Here is a 17,793-nt window from a genome sequence, read left to right on the forward strand (position 1 = left end):
ACATACAAAGACGAAATTTACTTTTGCCATCCTATGTACTCGGCGCTAGTTCGTAAGATTGTCCTAGATTCATTACCAGGGTGTGCTAGCACACTACGGCTGAGATGTGTACTTTGCAACATTCGAAAGTGAAAACAACAAACAGTTGTTTACGCAAACGCGCAAACATTTGGTGCGTTAAGTAGGCGCTCCCGAGCGCGAGTGTTTCGGACACCACTGACTTAGCGCGACACAAGCACTACTCGCGCACCCGGGAGTGCGACACTCTGAACTGCTTTTCATGCTCCCGTTTCGTTTCGGTGCGTAGAAGCAGACGACAAGCGCCCGGGTGCTTGTGATGTTCCGTGGCATACTTCCTGTTGAGCGGCTGCAGGGACAACCTTCAAAATGCATGCTCGAAAGCAAAGTACGGGTTTTCTATGTTACCCAATGATCCGATTACGGTAAACTGTGATATTTTCATAACTGTTATCATGCTTTTTGTTAGTGGATAACTTCCACACGGATATCGACGATTATTCGGGGTAAATGCAGTGCTCTAATGCAGAGATCTTTGCTCCATGCTGCCATCTTCACAGTAAACAGCTTCTGTGACGCCTGCAACAAATTTCCACCTCTTCTATTTCATCATGTTACAAGGAGATGTCTTCAGAACTGCAGTCATCTCTTCCAACATTACTATCGCTTCGGACTAAGCCAACGTGTCCTCCGTCTGTGCACCGCATTAGCAGACAACAAGAAGCGGCATCAGCGAGCGGGCACTGTGCACCGTATATCATTTTACGCCCTTATTCGTTCGAAACACGTCTATTGTTATGAAAACACCATTTTCTATCCCGCAGATTGAAGCAAAGGTGTAAAAAGAGCATCAGTAAAGGAATAACATCGATATACCCCACATTTTATCCCATGGCGATCATTAAGAGTGTAAACAGAGGTGTCCAAAAAGGTGTTCTATAGGCCCTTTCTACACCCCATTTGAACTCGGAATATCGTGTTGAAAATGGCGTTTTAATTTGTGAAAGAAATGGTATATTGGTTTGACAACTCCGCTCATTAGGTAACCACATTATAGACGACAGCTTAAGTTAAAAACACAATATTTGACAAGCATGGATGTCAGGAAGTTAGCTGATATCTTTGACTCGTTGCAGGCGCACATGTTAATTCCAAAGACACATTCCCGTCACCGTTACAGACGAGTTCTGACGCACTAAGCTTAACGAACGTACCCCACCAAATTGTATTTCACTATATTGCATTGTATTTCCGATATAGGCTACCGAGAGTGCCAGGGCTGATTGCTGTCATCATCTGAAGATCGCAGCATCGTACGCCGCTCACATCACGAGCACGGACGGTGTTACGATGCTGCGATCTTCACCACTTCCCTTACTGTGTCCTACCAGTGTTGCTTCCATCTCTCTCGCGCGCGCGTTTTTTTTTAGCTCACTCACTCACTCACTCACTCACAGTGTTGCTAGGACTACGAGGGGTGCGTGCGACGCATTGCGCTCCGGTTTAGGTCGTGCGTTGGAAGCACGGCTGGAACTGTGCCGTATCCAGCGTGGTTGCCAGACAAGCAAAAACATCACGTTAGTTATATACGAGAGAGAGTATTTGCAAAAAAAAACAAAAAAAAACATCATCCTTAAGGGTGTTTTCAACAGAATACTCCTCTCTTAAGGTGTTCTTGTTTTTAAACTCCAACATCAGGAGTGTTTTATGGTGAATACACCTAATTAAAGGGTGTTGCAGAAAACACCCACATTTCACGGTGTAAAAAAGGAGTGCGCCACGGGACAAGCATGCGCTTAAAAACGATGTAACATGATCTACTGTGTATTCCTCCAAAGTTGTTCTACGCCGTTCTGTGGTCGCTTAGGGTGTATCATAGCCCCGATAACAGTGCGCAAAAAGAGGGGCGCATACTTAACGCACCCAATGTCAACTCCGATACAACTCCCAATATGCTGCCTACTGCGCGGAGTCAAGCTGTAGAAGTGTCATTAATGTAGTTCTGTTCGTCCACTTACCATGTCATTGTCCGCCCCACAGGGTGTCCCGTCCAGGCCGGCCGCCAACCCAGTGCGATATCGCCACCCAACAGATGCGGGGCTCCGGCACGGTACTTTACACCCAACGCGTGGTTTATTCTGCGGTAACAGAATCATTGGTAATACTTATAATAAGTGACCGGCAAGAGTACCCAGGCAATAAATAACTGTGAGGGACACCATACCGCCCATCAAAAAGAAAAAAAGAAAGGAAGCAGGTATGGCCGCATTGCTAACGGTCACGTTTGCATCAGGAATGGTCAGAACCAGGAATATATGCCTACCGAATCCGCGAATCCACGAATCCTAGGCAGGGGTTCGAGATTCGCCAATCCGAATCCCTAGTGCCCGAAACGGCGAATCGAATCTTTCGAATCCACCAATCATGTTTGTTCCTTTCTTTTTCAAATTGGCGCCTCCGGAGACCGTCGAAAGCTTCATTGGCCGACGCGTATTTTCTTGTTTGTTTGCTTACAGTGTTCTGGGCTGAAAGATTCAAACAGGAACTCTCATTACAAGTTCAAAAATAATATGATTTTACTTTTGACTGTTGCTTTAGCTTGATGGAAATAATTCAGGCTCGAGAATTTATGTATTTCTTGTAGTCGATGAACAATATGTTAAACAAATGAACTATGTGGGTATATTTTCTCCCGAAACTGAACTATTATGTTATTGTATTTTTTTTTCTTTGAACAAATGCATCACATTCTGCTTTAAACACTCATTCAGTGTAGCACTGATGATGTCCGTTGCAGGACGGACGAAACGTCTGAGTAAGCCTTGTTATTTTGTTATGTTAAGCCGGAGACTTTTTTGTCTATAAACACTTTTCAGTTGAAGTTTTTTTTCTTAGCTTTTTAAGCTGTTTTCAAAGAAAATATTCGAGATTCGTAAGTTTCGTGGATTCGCAGAACCTTCCTGGATTCGGATCGTAAAATTCTGGATTCGTCCCATCTCTAGTCAGAACCGTGGTGCACTGTACTTGGTCTTGATGAACTGATAAAGAACGACATCAATACGGATGCTCGGTGTCCTTAAAAGGACAACGAAACTATTCTTCGATGTCTTTGCCCAACACAAGTGCAATTGCGTTCGTTAATTCCGTGTTAGCGCCGCGAAGCAACTGCGGCGATGAGGACGCGCACGGCCCTTGACTGGCGGAGGGAGGATGGCAGGAAGGTGTGGTGGACGGCGGCTTAGTATGCACCGTAGGAACTGTGCAGATCTGGAACGGCTGCCGGCAAAAACCAGGGGAACCTCAGAAAACATTGCTGGTGCCAGGATTCCAACCTGCATCACCTCCCAGTCTCCTCGAGGAAGGCGATTATCCTAGACACAACGCCGCGTGTGCTGGGTACAGACGAAGTTTCAAGCACCGGCAAATAAACCGATTCGTTACCAGATAACTTAGACTGTTTATCGAACTTGTGGGAAGCAGGTACTCCTGGCGACGCGACACGGAGAGCCGTCGCAGGAGTGTCGTGCGGCGAAACTTGAGTCTGTCACCGTTGTGCCCGTTTACGTCATGCACGATGTCACCACGCACTGAATGCTCATGATTAGATGACACATCTGTGTGCGGGCCGTGTTCATGGTATTAATCTGAATGCTATCCAGTGTTTATTTATCCAGCCCCCCCTTCACCCCCTAACACCCCAAAATGTTCAGTGGCACCCCCTAACTTTGTCATCGCTGTACCCTCTACAGGGGGTGCCCTTGAAATTTGATCTTGAGAAACATGTCGGTAATGATACGTTAAGCTGTAATGACATAACTGTAATAATGACCCCGGCCGCAATTTTTTCGATCACCCTTCAGATTCTGGATAAACCACTGTTATTCAATTGAGTTCAATGAGGTCTTCGAAGCATTTTCCATGGGACAGGGTTAAAGGAGCTTCAGTGCTGCGTCTCAAGCTATTCCAGGCTAATTTAACATGCAATTATTTGCATCGATGTGAACCTGCTTTCCAAGTGTCACAGCAAATGTGGTAATAGAGGCGTAGAAAACTGACACTGCAAATTCCGAAACTCAGGCGGGTCTGACGTGAGAGCTGCCGTCTCCGCTATGGAGGAAACGCAACTGAGGCTACGTGCTTACTACTACGAATGGGAAGGGCCGATGCTCTGATGTCAGAGCATGATGAGTGCGCGTGTTCAATGGTTCTGACCTGTCAAGTACAACGCGTGAAAAATATATATATATATATTTTTTGTAGTTTCGTGTTAGCACGGCGAAGCAGCTGTAACTATGAGCGGGCGTACAGATGTAGGCATATGCTGAGACAACTACACTAAGTGGTGGGGACAGGGGGTTACTATGCGTTCTGGGCCGACTTCAAATGAACTGTGCCGACATTCGTTTGGAGAGACAGCCGGAAAACCGCGGGAAAACTGCGGGCAGCATAGCCGGTGCGTGGGTCTTCGAACATACCGAAGCAGCACAACGTCTAGGCCCAATATTTGTCTAATATTGGCAATGCCGGCCCAATCTCGGTCCAAGACTGGACCAATATTGTTACCTCTATTGCCAGTATTGGAAGTATTGGCCAGTATATTGCCAGTATTGTTTCGGCTCCCAGTCTCGGCGTCGAAAGCGCCCGCTCTAACCAACATGGCACGGGAGCCGGTGCTGTTTACAGTTACAACGTGGAAGTCGTCGTTGTTCTGAAACTTGACAAAGGCTAGAAGGGGCCGCGGGGGTTGCTTGAAAGAAAAGTTACGTGAGGAATGCCTGCCAAGGGCATATAGGACCAGTTCGTCGGACCAGTTACTACCATATATAGCAGGTGTACAGCCGCGACGGGGAATGTATACGGGACTCATTGAACTCAGCGACGTGTTGTACGCGAAGGCATCTAGCTGCGCAGGCAATCCTAATTTAGAAAATTCATTTGTTTATGCAAATAGAGAAACACATATTTAAATCTTGATAAACATGAAGGACAGTGCTGCCTGTTTTCTGAACACATTCCTGCAAGCCAGTGCCACTGTAGAGATCCCGACAAGAGTTTACGGAACACCAGAGCGACGTATTTCTTCATCTCAGCGACACCCTAGCGGCAAACGGGAGTGGACACACTTACTGAGACGTGCGTTGAGTACCCCGGCAGGGTGGTTAAAGTTACTTTTCGAAAGTAACTAAGTTACAGTTACAGATACTCAGCTTCAAAAGTAATTAAGTTACAGTTGGAGTTACTGACAGGAAAAAATACTGATATACAGTTATAAATACCTTGGAAAAGTATGCGAGTACGGGTGGAGTTACTTTTTGCAATTTTGTACGCAGACCATATCTTTTTCCTTTGGCTCATAATAGGTGTCACTCTAGAGCCACTGAGGCATCCCTTCTTGGGTATTCGTACGTAATTGCATGCAAAACATTGAAGGAACGCCTACACTTGGGGTAACCGAGACAGGGACAGGTGAGAACCTGAGAAGCTTCGTCTTCGGCTCACAGCGGAGACATTTCAGTTCAAGGCTGCGAAGACAGTGGCGAGGAACAAGGAATGTCACTTGCGGGTGCGAGGGCGTGAGGACGTGCAGCAAGGGCGAGGAGGAGTGGAGCTCGTGCCTAGTGTCGGCTAGGGAGCCTCGACGGGTTTCTGCTGCTTCTCACGCGCATGGAGGATCCCTAGTGACGGCGCACCCTTCGCGCCACCTCCTGCTTGGCGACGGTGTTTCGTCGTTTTTACTCAAAAAAACATATATAAGATACTGAAAAAAGTAATTAAGTTACAGTTAGAAGTGCGTGTTCGAAAATGTATCTAATGTTTCCTCAAGATACACAAAAAGTATCTAAGTCCACGAACTCAGATACTTTTACTAAGTTACTTAACAACCCTGAGTACCCGGTCACATGTTTGTAAGTCTACCTGCCCCTGTTTGCAGCAACTCTGTCACTCATATGCCTATATGCACCACTCTAGTGTTCCTTAAAGTTTTGTCGGGTCGTGTACGTCTATATTTCCGTTATTGGGGGATATATGTGGGAATATGTGCTTACCGTATCGAAAATGAATCTCGGAGTGACGTAGGGAAACGATCTCCTACACAGTTCATCCAAAGAGATATTTGTGCCAGGCAGGTACTCTGTTGCTGGCCTTGCGTACCCCGTGTTGTTCGTGCGCAGACATCCACGGGTGGGTAGGCTGTTAACGTCAACACAATTCGTTACAGAACAGTCCACGTGTATCCCTTTACGTGGAAAAGACTTCATCAGCAACTTCGTAAGCTAGATGCATGTCTAAGGAGACTTCCTCACGCGTACGAAGGCTAATTGTCTTTGTCACCTAGAGGGTGAGTATATAATATGGTTCACTGCCCATTTCGATGACGCTGCAAAAAAATGCAAGAGACGTTCTATTTCATCTCAACCTTCGCAGAGGCGACAGCTATTTTGTCTGACTTTTTATTACAGGCGTTATTGTCGTGTACAAATGGAACTAAAAAGCGATAAAAACTTGGCTGTTTGGTCGTACATTTTAAAAGCGATAACAGTCCACCCAGTGCAGAGGACACAAAAAGAACGAGATGAACACGAAGGCTACTGACTGACAAACTCAATTTTAATCAGCCAAGCACGCGCTTATGTACAACATCCCAAGCGGCACAATGTACTGAAAGTCGAATGCAATAGGGGTGGACGGTATGCGTCTTATCAGTGTTCTCGAGTTATACGCGTCTGTTCAAGGCCTTCTATCTACCCGTCCACCCCTACTGGACTCGACTTTCAGTACATTATGGTGCTTTGGACTGCACGCACGACCTATAGTGGCAGCCAAAGACAGACACAATCACTTAGAACGTTCTCGTTACACCAAAGCAAGCAACCCCTCCCCCGACAACCTGTTCTTCTTTTAGCTTTCAACGAACTACTGGATTTTATCACTTAGCAACACAGAAACCACACTAGTATAGCAATTACATGCTTGTTTTATGGGTAAAGCCTCTTGATACAGCAGAACCCCTAACTTACCTTTCCTTTTTGTCTGCCTTTATTTCGTAATAAACATATCCCCCTAACTTACTAATTTGAAACAAAACATTTCCTGAACTGTGGCTGGCATCCAGAACACGTCCTTAAATGATCCGCCAGGTCACCACATTCCTTTCCCCTAGAAGGGGTACATTTGCACAGCTTTTTGTTTGACGAATGTACTGCAGACCGCATGACAAAGGAACTGAATAAAAAAAAACGACATTACGACGGGGACGCGCATGGAACTGAACTCCGTCTGTGTGTCGCGCCACCCCCGTGCGGTGACGTTGTACTGAGGCGGACAGTCCCTTTAAATCCGAACAAGAATCCACGAAATATCGCCCACTCATACGAGTGGGCTATTTCGCTCAAAAACACACCATTGATCCTTGTCTTAGCTTGACACTAGAAAATGCAACAGCAACATAGCCCTTAAAGACGTGAATGGGACGTGTACGACGAGCGTGTCCTCGCCTGCAATAATCAAAGTTGTTCTACTACAGGTCTACATCGAAATACCTTTAGCTCTGCATGTAAGGGTTAACTCACATGCCGCTTTTCCTGCAACTTCTCTTCAGCAACGGTTGCGACTAACTGAAGTTGCAGATAGTAAGCTCCTTTCACACCGCAAGGGCGTCTGCCAATGTATTGCTCCACGGACGTAAGCCTGCTGAGCGAACGCAATGCATTCTGGACAGATCCTGGTCGCACACGTCACAGTGCACGTGACCTTAAAGAAGGCCCCTCTCGTAATTGGTGGCCAAATCGTTTGTAAAGAAAGCAGTTACTGTTTCTGTGCATCGCTTTGGACATCCATCGGTGGTCACTATTTTTATCCGATAACCTTGCATAAAACGCGCAGTTACATACATGAGGCCTAGTACTGCTCACCACTTCCAAAGAGGAAATGATGATCCAGCATTATGACACACTCAGTCGGTGCGATCTACTTAAATTTCAATGTCAAGGAAGAATCACCGTATACCTTACTCTGACAAAGTCCCTTAATCACTTGGCTTTATGTCGACGGGAATATGTCGTCAAGCGGTAGAACGACATGTAAACCAAGCTACGTGACCTCAATATGACGTGTAACCAGGGCAAAATGGCGGCTCTGTGAATGGCACCCCGCTTGAGGGTAGTTACAGAAATAGCGAGTTTATGTCACCCCTGTGTTTGACACGATGATGACGTCACCGCATCTTAGCGTTCGTGAGATTGTGGGAGAAAGTGTCATCACCGTCATCATACTTGTCCAAGCGCATCAGCACAAGAACTGAAAATACTGTTAGCAGTGTGCAATGACGCATTTAAGAACACATTCTCGTGAAATAGTTTCCATGAACCACCGAGGAACTACTGTCCTCGTAAGTCGCGCCCTGATATGCTGCGGAACTTGCGTCTCGGAAGTGACGCCACGACAACCCAGACATTGCCATTGGGCGGTCTCGGAGAAGGAGCGTAGTGATAGACAGGTTCCGGCTGAATGTTGCGAGGAAGAATCACTCGATGGCGCGATTCGTCCTGCAAGTCTTGCAACCGGGTTGTGCAACCCCGCTCACACGGCACAACTCAGTTGCAAGTTGCGCCGTACGGATAGATCCCAACTGTGCTTTTTTTCTTTCTTGGTTTACAACCAAAGTAGGCCAGTACAAACTTGAACCAAGAAATCCCGCGTCACGGTGCAATGAAATCAAGACAACATGGTGGCAACGTTATCGGTATAGCGAGAAGAAAACGGCACAATTACACCGCCTTAACGTAACAACATAGCAATTTACTTTAACAGATGTTTCGTCCCTATGCAGGAGACATCATCAGTGTGGGCACACACAAGAGTGTGACACATGCGTGACATGTGTGACACGATGTGGCAACGTGTCATTGTGATGTCTCCTGCATAGGGGAAAGGAATGTCTGTTAAAGTAAATGGTTATGTTGTTAAGCCGGTCTAATTGTATCGCTTTTTTCTCGTTATGCCTAGTCCCGGCCTGTGGAATATTTTTGCATTCGTACGTTATTGGTAGTTGGTTAATACATATACTTACTTAGCGACATGTTTAATCTGCCTCGCACAGCACTCAGAGAAGTGGAACTCGTTGGTGCTGTTCTGTACATAGCTCATGATGTAACCATCCCCCCATGGGCACGCCTCGGCACCGGGGTGGTTCTCGACGCTGCCGTCTGGACCATTGCCATCATGAACGCATCCCAAGCTGCACAACATGCCTTAAAATAAGTTGTGTTTGCATTTCTAGGTGTCACTGACCCTTCCACTACAACGTTGCAATAAGCATGACGAACTAGCACTGGGAACGGGACAGAGAGAAGAGACGACAGGACAGGCTAAGGGAGCATGCTGCTACCCTGAGGGGTACCGGTCACTTGTCCGTGCATTGTAACACGTGTGGCTGTTCTCCAAGATTCCCGTAGACGAGGATAAAAGGCCGTTCTTGTGATCAGCGTACCAGAGAAATAATAGAGGCATTCGAAATAAGGAAAAAATGAGCAACATTGTGTGAGTCATGCTTCTACCACTTTGTTTGATAATGGAGTAACATTCCTAAAGGTGTGGGACAAGGAAAAGGATGACGAGTATGTGGATGACGCATTGACCATCTGAGTGTAATATTTAAAGACTGTACTATGTTCCCAATAAATTATTTTGTTGGAAGTCTACCACCTGTCCTGTCGTCTCTTCGCTCTGTCCCATTCCCAGTGCAAGTTCGTCATGCAAGATAAACACCAACACGCCCGGTTTTTCACTTTGTTGCAATAAGCGTCGTGCTGCAGACACACCACGCAAGTAGTCAGTACGGCGCGATTGCTTTGAGGTACTCCATAACGGAAAAGAAGTTTCTGAATTTGTTATTTCAGAAGCGATAACGAACGGTGCTGAACAGTTTTTCAGTTTAGAAATTCCTGTTTCGTATTGGGACGGAACTATCCATACTTACAGTGGGAATTATTGGTCTCGAAGGTAATATCGATACACGACACCGGAATTTGTCGTCGAAAGTGAAGTCAACCGATGCCGCTCAGTGGTGTACTTATATCAAGGTACCAACCACCTGGCATCATTGGTACTTACGGCTCAAAATACTGTACTGCAAATGCACAAAAGTATAGCGCAAAGAACCTGACAAACTACTTCAAAGCACTCGTAAAATACGTTTTTGTTTTTGTTGCTCCACCTCTCGCCGTCCGGTGGTGACAAAAAGTGTGAGCGAAGTATCCATCCCATTGGTATTTGGTCCTTTCCACACACGACACGCCGATGCCGATATACATACTTCACGTACTCTGTATTCGTAGACGCACGCAATGATGGTAAAAGAACCACCGCAACGTACCATCGGCAAACAGATACCGATTTCAGAACGTTTATTTTCCTATTTGATATCCTAGAATGAATAGTAGCGAACAAGTATATAGTACGTCGCTCTATCGAGAGCAGAGGAATTTTTTTTCCTTTTTTTTTTTTTTCAGCGAATCAGGCATACTGCGGTTGGGAAGTCACAGGACTGAAGTGGCAGCCTTGCGAAGGGGGGGGGGGGACATATATTTATTTAAAGGATAGGTGTGCCAGACCAAGGTCGGCATGCTATTTCATTAAAGACGACGAAAAATAAAAAGGAGAAAGAGGTAAAAACGTGAGACTCCATAAAAAAAGGAAGAAAACAAAAACAAAAAGAAAGACCAGAACAGAAAATAAAAAGGAAGAAATAAGAGAAAAAGAAGAAAGAGACAAGAAAAAGAAAAAAATGAAGAAAGAAAAAGAGAAGGTGAGACTCCTGGAGCGTGCAGCTCAGAGCTTGCCCGGCCAGTGCAACTTCAGAAAGTGCAATAAAGGACTCGTGTCAGCCTGGACGTGGAATCCTGAGTCCTGCAGCTGCGGCAGCGTTCCTTACAAGTAAATCGCGTTGTATTCGGAACTTTCATGAGCCGAAATATTGTTGATGCACCCTTTCACGAAATGCAAGCGGTTAAGTAATACAGCTCGAGTACCCTTTCCGTCGTGGCTTGAAGATTGTGAGGTTCACGATTCAATGCAGCGTTGCCCGCTCATGCATCATCGGGGAGTCTGAGTGAATGGTTCTCACTGAAATTCGGGAAAGGTTTTTTGGTGCTCTCTGCCCACAATAAATACAAGTAATTTCTTTATTTCGTTTGAATCCTCCTCGTGCAAAGGATTGGGTACCGTTTTAGTTTAAATAGCGGTTAATAAGTTTAAGTCTAAGCAAATAGTTTAATAGTGATCCACGGTGACTTTAACCACAATTACTCTCATGGTAGGGGACCGAGAGACACGGAACAAGAAGGACGGCCAACAAATTCTCAGAACCACCGTCCACCCGTACCATGACTCTGTACCAGCTTGCCTGCAGCCTCTCCTTTCTTTCTATAATTACTTTGACGTAAAAAAGGAAGAAAAAGAGAAAGACATTAAGAATTGTGCATTGAAAACTCGTGGAAACATATTTCACGTTCGATAACTCACTTGTGGGCTAATTCGTGTGCCATGTAGCGAACAGAATCGTACGACCACGGCTTGTCTTCAACCACGGCCGTCCGGTAGTATGTGCATGCGCCCGATATATAAGCCAATCCTGGAACGTGAGGCAAATGTTGGAGCTTTCAGTGCAGAAGGGACACTTCGTTTCTAGCCACTTAAATTGGAGATAATTGTATCTACAGAACAAGCGAAGAAAGTTAAGCCAGTTGGTGAGACAGCACACAGCTAAAATTTTTTGGGACGCGAAAGACAAGGACTGAAGGGAGAAGGGAGGCTGTCCCCTGATACCGTTTGTGTATTTATGCATTCTTTTCCTGCAATGCATTTCAGTAGTGAGTGACGCTTGTGTTTGTGTGCTCCCTTCAGTCCTTGTCTTTCGCGTCCCAAAAAATTTTGCACTAACTATACAGATAATACAAAAAAAAAAGACAGACAGCCGGAAGAACGTCTTAGAAAAACCCCCAACTCCATTTTATTTACTTATTTTAAATTTAGTGTTAGCGCCGCGAAGCCACTCTGGCTGACCGGCGTAAAGACGTGGACACATGGACAGAGGACAGCAGGAAGGAGTGGGGGGACAGAGGGGATTAGTATGCGTCCTGGGCCGACTTCAGGAGGAACTGCGCCGACATTCGTCTGGAAAGTCTTGGGAAAACCTAGGGAAAACCTTAAACAGCACAGCCGGTGACAGGATTCGAACGCGTGTCACCGACTCAGTCTCGGCGTGGAACCCGATCGTCTTAATCACTATGCCACGGGAGCTGGTAACTCCATTTTATTGCTCCGTAAACTGACAACAGTGATTAGTCATCACATCACAGTATTGCATTTCATTGCATATGCATTTGCGCAAAAACCACCGAAGCTATCCCATACGTACTCAAAGGCGACAGCGTATACGGTGCAGTAAAACTCACCGATATTTCGCAGCGCCGATGCATTATTCTCGGCTATAGCAAACTACACAGTGTGTTTTCTTATTCTTTACGTTTATATATATATACAAAGGGTAAATAGCCGAAGCTCTGTAGCTGCACGTTGAGCATATGTTTACAATTTGATCGTGCACTCCCAGCCAAGTACAGCTGTTTCGTCCTACTTGGGACTCGTCAGCCTGGCGTAGAAAAGTGACACGATCGACAAGTGCACTGCGGCCTCCACAGGTGGCGCCGTCACCGTGGAACATTGACGTCTCGCCGAGACGCACTGTTAGCGCCGACCCAAGATCGTGTCACTTCCCTACGCCACGCTGACGAGTCCCAAGTAGGACGAAACAGCTGTACTTGGCTGGGAGTGCACGATCAAATTGTAAACATAAATATATATATATATATATATATATATATATATACACACAGGGTGTTTGCTCTAACGTGTCCAGGAATTTTATTTAAAGCGAGCGATAAAAGTGAAACGATCGCTACTTTTCAGCTACTTGACTAAGAAACAGGTACTATACTGTGTGAAGCAGTGCCTGCTTTTTACACAAGCAGCTGAAAAGAACCCCTTGCTTTTCTTTTATCGCCCGGCTTGGATATAATTTCTGGACACGTTAGAGCAAACACCCCGTATATATAAACTTATTGGAGCAGCATGGGTGCTATGTTTTTAATTGCGTTATTATCCTTCTTTAATTATGGAACTTCGGCCAAAAGTGCGATAGCAGAAGTAGAGATAATCCTCGTTGAAGGCCACTCTATATTCTTAAAAAAATCTGAAACGAGTGCGGTAAATATCAGTCATTGACAGAATGGCGTAAATGCAGGCTGGCTGGTGGATAAATTCCATGATAGGCAAGCCTGAGCGATGGGCAAGACACGTAAACTTCGTGTTTGTGTTTGTTTACGTGTCGTGCCCATCGCTCAGGCTTGCCTATTATGGTAAATATCAGTCGCAAGATTTCGCTATGCAAACGAGAACCGAAAAAGTGCGACTCGGCGACGGAGGCTTATCTGGACCGCAGAGCTGTTGACCTAGCCAGCAGATCAGCATCTACTGCAATCATCACTGTCGCTCCAAAGCCATTGGCCCTCTGACGTAAAACAGCTAGAAACACTGTCGAGCAAGCGATGCTGGTCGGCGAGGTTCCAGTTTCATTTGCATAGTAAAATTCGGCTGTATCACAGTATATTCAAAAACAATTTTTTGGGTATAAACCGCTTACACCTTTTTGTCCTATGGCTGGCACCCTTTTTTAACCGTATAAGCTGTAACGCCCTTTTAGAAAGGAGTATTGTGCAAAAAACACCTTTACAAAGGGTGTTTTTAACATAAAACACCCTTTTTAAAACGCCGTTCTGACACTGTTTCAAATGGGTGTTTTGCATGTTTTACACCTTTCAAAAAGGTGTAATTGAATGCTGCAGCGCATCTCTGCCGCTGCATGTACAGGGTATCTTTGTTTAGCCGCTTTCACTGCTGCTTTCATTTACTATACGTCCTATTGTAGGCGGCATTTCTGACGACTGTCTTTGTGTTATACTTCGTGTACAAGCTTACGCCATTAGATTACTCTGGTTGTTATGCCACTAAATCAACCAACGTCCCTAATCACACATACTTGTATACCACAGATCTCGGTAAAGCTTTATGGTACTTGCAACATGATAGTTTTCAAGTACTAGTATATTTTGACCGGTGCTTAAGGTTTAGTTTAGTGTTACGTTTATTTTGTCCATTGTGTTTCTGACAGCACATAAACTCAACTCGAATTTCCTCTTGAATTGAGAGTACCAGTGCAGACAGCACGACATCAGAGATGAATTACACAATTTTTTATCCTGCCACCTTAAAGCACCCTTTCTTACCCTTTTGCATTTCTTGCGTTCACACCATGATAGGTGTAAAAGTGTGTTAAATGGGTGTTAATGATGTAATAACACGCTATTTAACACTGGCTTGTGGTGTAATAATAGGTGTATTTTGTCTACAGTTTCTAGAACGCTTTTTTTACACCTTTCAAGTATCCTTTTGGGATGAAAATGGGTATTTTTCCTTCAAAACACCATTTTTTTTTACCAGAAAAGGGTGTTTTCGAGTTTACTGCATAGGAATTTTAACGCAGGTGCGCGTTTCCGCATTTTATATATTTTTTTTCTTGTTGAATGTCTATCAACGAGAATTATCACCATTCTGCTATCTCACTCTTCCATGAAATCCACTGCTGAATGAATATTAATAATTAGTCAACTTGTAGTTCCATACTTCCTCGGAGGGGATGTCTGTAATGAATTTTAGTAATTTGTCAACTTGCGGTTTCATACTTTCTTGGAGACGACCTCCGTGATGAATTTTAATAGTCAGTCAACTGGTACTTCCATACTTTCTTTGAGAGGAAGTCCGCAGTGAGTTTTCGTAATTAGTCCTTCCATATACTTCCTTCGAAAGGGTATCCGTAATGAATTTTAGTAATCGGTCAACTTATGGTTCCATACTTTCTTGGAGAGCATATCCGCCTTGCCGATAACCAGAATCTCAATTGCAAAAACGACATCAGTGTTGCTCACAAAGGAATTTTTATAGCAAGATTTCGAACTGATAAAAAAACACCCAGTAGCACCGCACGCGTTGTATGTTTCCTGCGATTGCCAGAGAGGAAAATAAGGACTAAAGCTGTGCTAATGTCTACTTTCTGAAATTACCGGGACAGATACGACAGTCCCTTTAACAACAGAGCCGCCACCGAATGAACGAAAGAGGATCTGCCTCACTCTAGACCAAGGGTCGGGAACCTTCACAGTTCCAAGGGCCATATTTCACACACGCCCCCTCGTTGACTTTTTTTCCAGGGTCGGCAGATGACATTTTAACCCATTCTAAAGTATGTCTAAATAGTCTGCTGAAATTGTTAATCGCTGTCGAATGACAAGCTGACCATTCCACAAGTGCAACTAGCACCGAAAGCTTGCTTGTTGCGCGCACAAAGTTATGGTAAGAGAATACGACAAACACCTTTTGTGAATTTTAAGCTCGGGAAAGGCAACACAGAGAGCACACTTTTGCTGTAGGAATTCACCCAGCTAAACGGCGGGATGTTTGTCATGCTCTCGATCTGCGCCAGGCCGCAACTGTAGCGCAGCTGGGACGCGGGTTCCCGACCCCTGCTCTAGACTACTATCGCGCCAATGTCGATGAAAGGTTGCTTTCTCAATAAACCTCTACCCGAGAAACGTCATCATGACGTTGGTAGACAGACAGAAACCGAAACAGATTGGAAGGGGAGGGCTGGGTTCCACGATGTACACTTCCTCCTACTGACAGAAAAGTGCGAGTGGAGGTCGCGTCCCTTTCAGGGACCATCGTAATCCCATCAAGACCGTGGTTTTCGGGCGCATCCTTGTTCGCCCCCATAACTCCGAGCATAGTTCAACTCTACCAAACTGGAGGCGCTGTCGAACACTACGACTTCATTTGTTTACAAACAGGGAGATGTCTATTGAACGTACTCCATGGGGAGTCTACAGACGAAAGTGTTCAGTTCGCAAGGACACCGGTTATTATCAGGGCAGTGGAAGTTGTTCCATCATATCGTCTTATACACAGAAGTACGTCTTAACATGACTCACCAGCGGTGCCACAAGACAGACTTCGCCCATTCATGGTGCACATATCCCTCCTGAAACAAGGATGTCCGTTATTTTCGGTTATACTGTAGTCACACTACGTGTACACGATGAACCCTCATGGACATCTGGTCACGCTTGGTGTATCGCCATGTAGATATGCAGAAGAGAAATGTGTAGCGCCTCTCGTGTTTACACTCCGCAACAAAATCACCACAAAGATTGTGACACAGCAGTAACCCTTTGGGTGTCACGAACAAACATACGACATATCGCGTTCCCAAAGTGCGCAGATTTCATTCGAACGAATTATTATGAAGTGAGCGCTTCGCCTCTGTGAAGCAAGAGGGCGCTGAAAGTAACACTGTTGACGCCATCCGGCATGGAAGAATGCAAGCCCTCGTGGCAGACAACGTCACCGTATCTTCCTTCCGGCGAACCGCTGTGTGCTTTGCGTTTTGGTTTCTGTTTGGTATTGTCATCATTTACGCACTAAATAAATGCGAATGTTGTATTCGGTATCAGGGGAGCGGTCCGTGGTCGGTATGACAGTCACCTATTTTTTTTTTTTTTCGAATCCTTCCGAAGTCTCGCTTTAAGGAACAACATAGCCAGAAGCCAATGGTACTCAGATGAGGGTTCCGCGATCCTTACCCTGAGCTTCCACGGCCACGATACTGTCACGCAGATTTGCGGAATGGGGCCATCCACTCCTTTCCCATTCCATTCGGAAGAACGGAAATTTGTGACAATTCCATTCATTTCATTTCTCGGAATGGAGAGGTGCGGTCAATCCACGCTCCTGGGCGACCCCATTGCGTTCGCTTAGTCGCAATAGTTGGAACGGGCTCGGTCCACGCCACCTAGACACACAAGGCCCGTTTACTGCCTCCTCTCCCTTCTTCGCTACGTGTACTTATAAAGTCAGGATTCGTCTGCTATACACTGCTGCAATTCGCCGTTCTGCGAATCCAATAACGCGTAAATGATTGCACCTAACTCTGAACCTGCAGACTTAAAACTGTACACAAAATGCGCAACCCTCTTTTGAGAAATATATGGGAATATCCATAAGTTAAAAACCCGGGACTAGGGGACAAAAAAAAAAAACGACAACACAGACAAGGTGTGGTCGATTTTTGTCCCCTAGTCTCGGGTTTTTAAAGAGGTTGAGACAGGTCATCCTAAGTTATTTGATTGCAAATGCAGCAAGAGACGCGGACAGGTAGGTTAAACAATACGCCTTATTCATAAGTGCTGCCATCTCGTGGCGGCGGCTGGCGGCGGCGCCATGTTTGAGTATTCAGGCGGTCGCGCTATGTGCGATTTCCTGTAACGGGACCAGCTGGAAAGTCGGGAAACTTGCGATTCAAGCTTTTTAGCATGGCAGGCGAGCAGGAAGAATGCACAGCCGAGCTCACGAAGCTAACGTTATACGAACATTTCTTTCGGACAATTTCGTTATTGTCTTCTACAACGGCAAAACAATCCGGCGCATCACGAAATTCGAACCACGGCAAGAACGCTGCTGCCAACGGCCACTACAGTCACCCCTGAGGAAGGAGCCGAACTGGCTCCGAAACGTCGGGTATCCCCGTCCTGTAACTTGGTTGGAGATTTTCGTTACTATCAACGAGCAAACAGCATCGGATAAGCACTCTCGGCGTAGCTGCAA

At 45.5% G+C, this 17,793-nt stretch overlaps 1 protein-coding gene across 1 annotated transcript in view; it reads right to left on the minus strand.

Moving 5' to 3' along the window:
- Nucleotides 1–17,793, minus strand: part of LOC135365910 (venom metalloproteinase antarease TserMP_A-like) — a 94,534-nt gene that overhangs the window by 2,572 nt on the left and 74,169 nt on the right. Inside the window, exons 9-13 of the mRNA XM_064598578.1 lie at nucleotides 16,122–16,171; nucleotides 11,542–11,650; nucleotides 9,089–9,256; nucleotides 6,066–6,210; nucleotides 2,037–2,156 (exon numbers count right to left, since the gene is read on the minus strand). Coding sequence (XP_064454648.1) covers nucleotides 2,037–2,156; nucleotides 6,066–6,210; nucleotides 9,089–9,256; nucleotides 11,542–11,650; nucleotides 16,122–16,171 — 592 coding nt within the window. The remainder of the gene's footprint in view (nucleotides 1–2,036; nucleotides 2,157–6,065; nucleotides 6,211–9,088; nucleotides 9,257–11,541; nucleotides 11,651–16,121; nucleotides 16,172–17,793) is intronic.

The sequence above is a fragment of the Ornithodoros turicata genome, chromosome 8 (assembly GCF_037126465.1).
Source record: "Ornithodoros turicata isolate Travis chromosome 8, ASM3712646v1, whole genome shotgun sequence".
In the NCBI taxonomy this organism is placed as follows: domain Eukaryota; kingdom Metazoa; phylum Arthropoda; class Arachnida; order Ixodida; family Argasidae; genus Ornithodoros; species Ornithodoros turicata.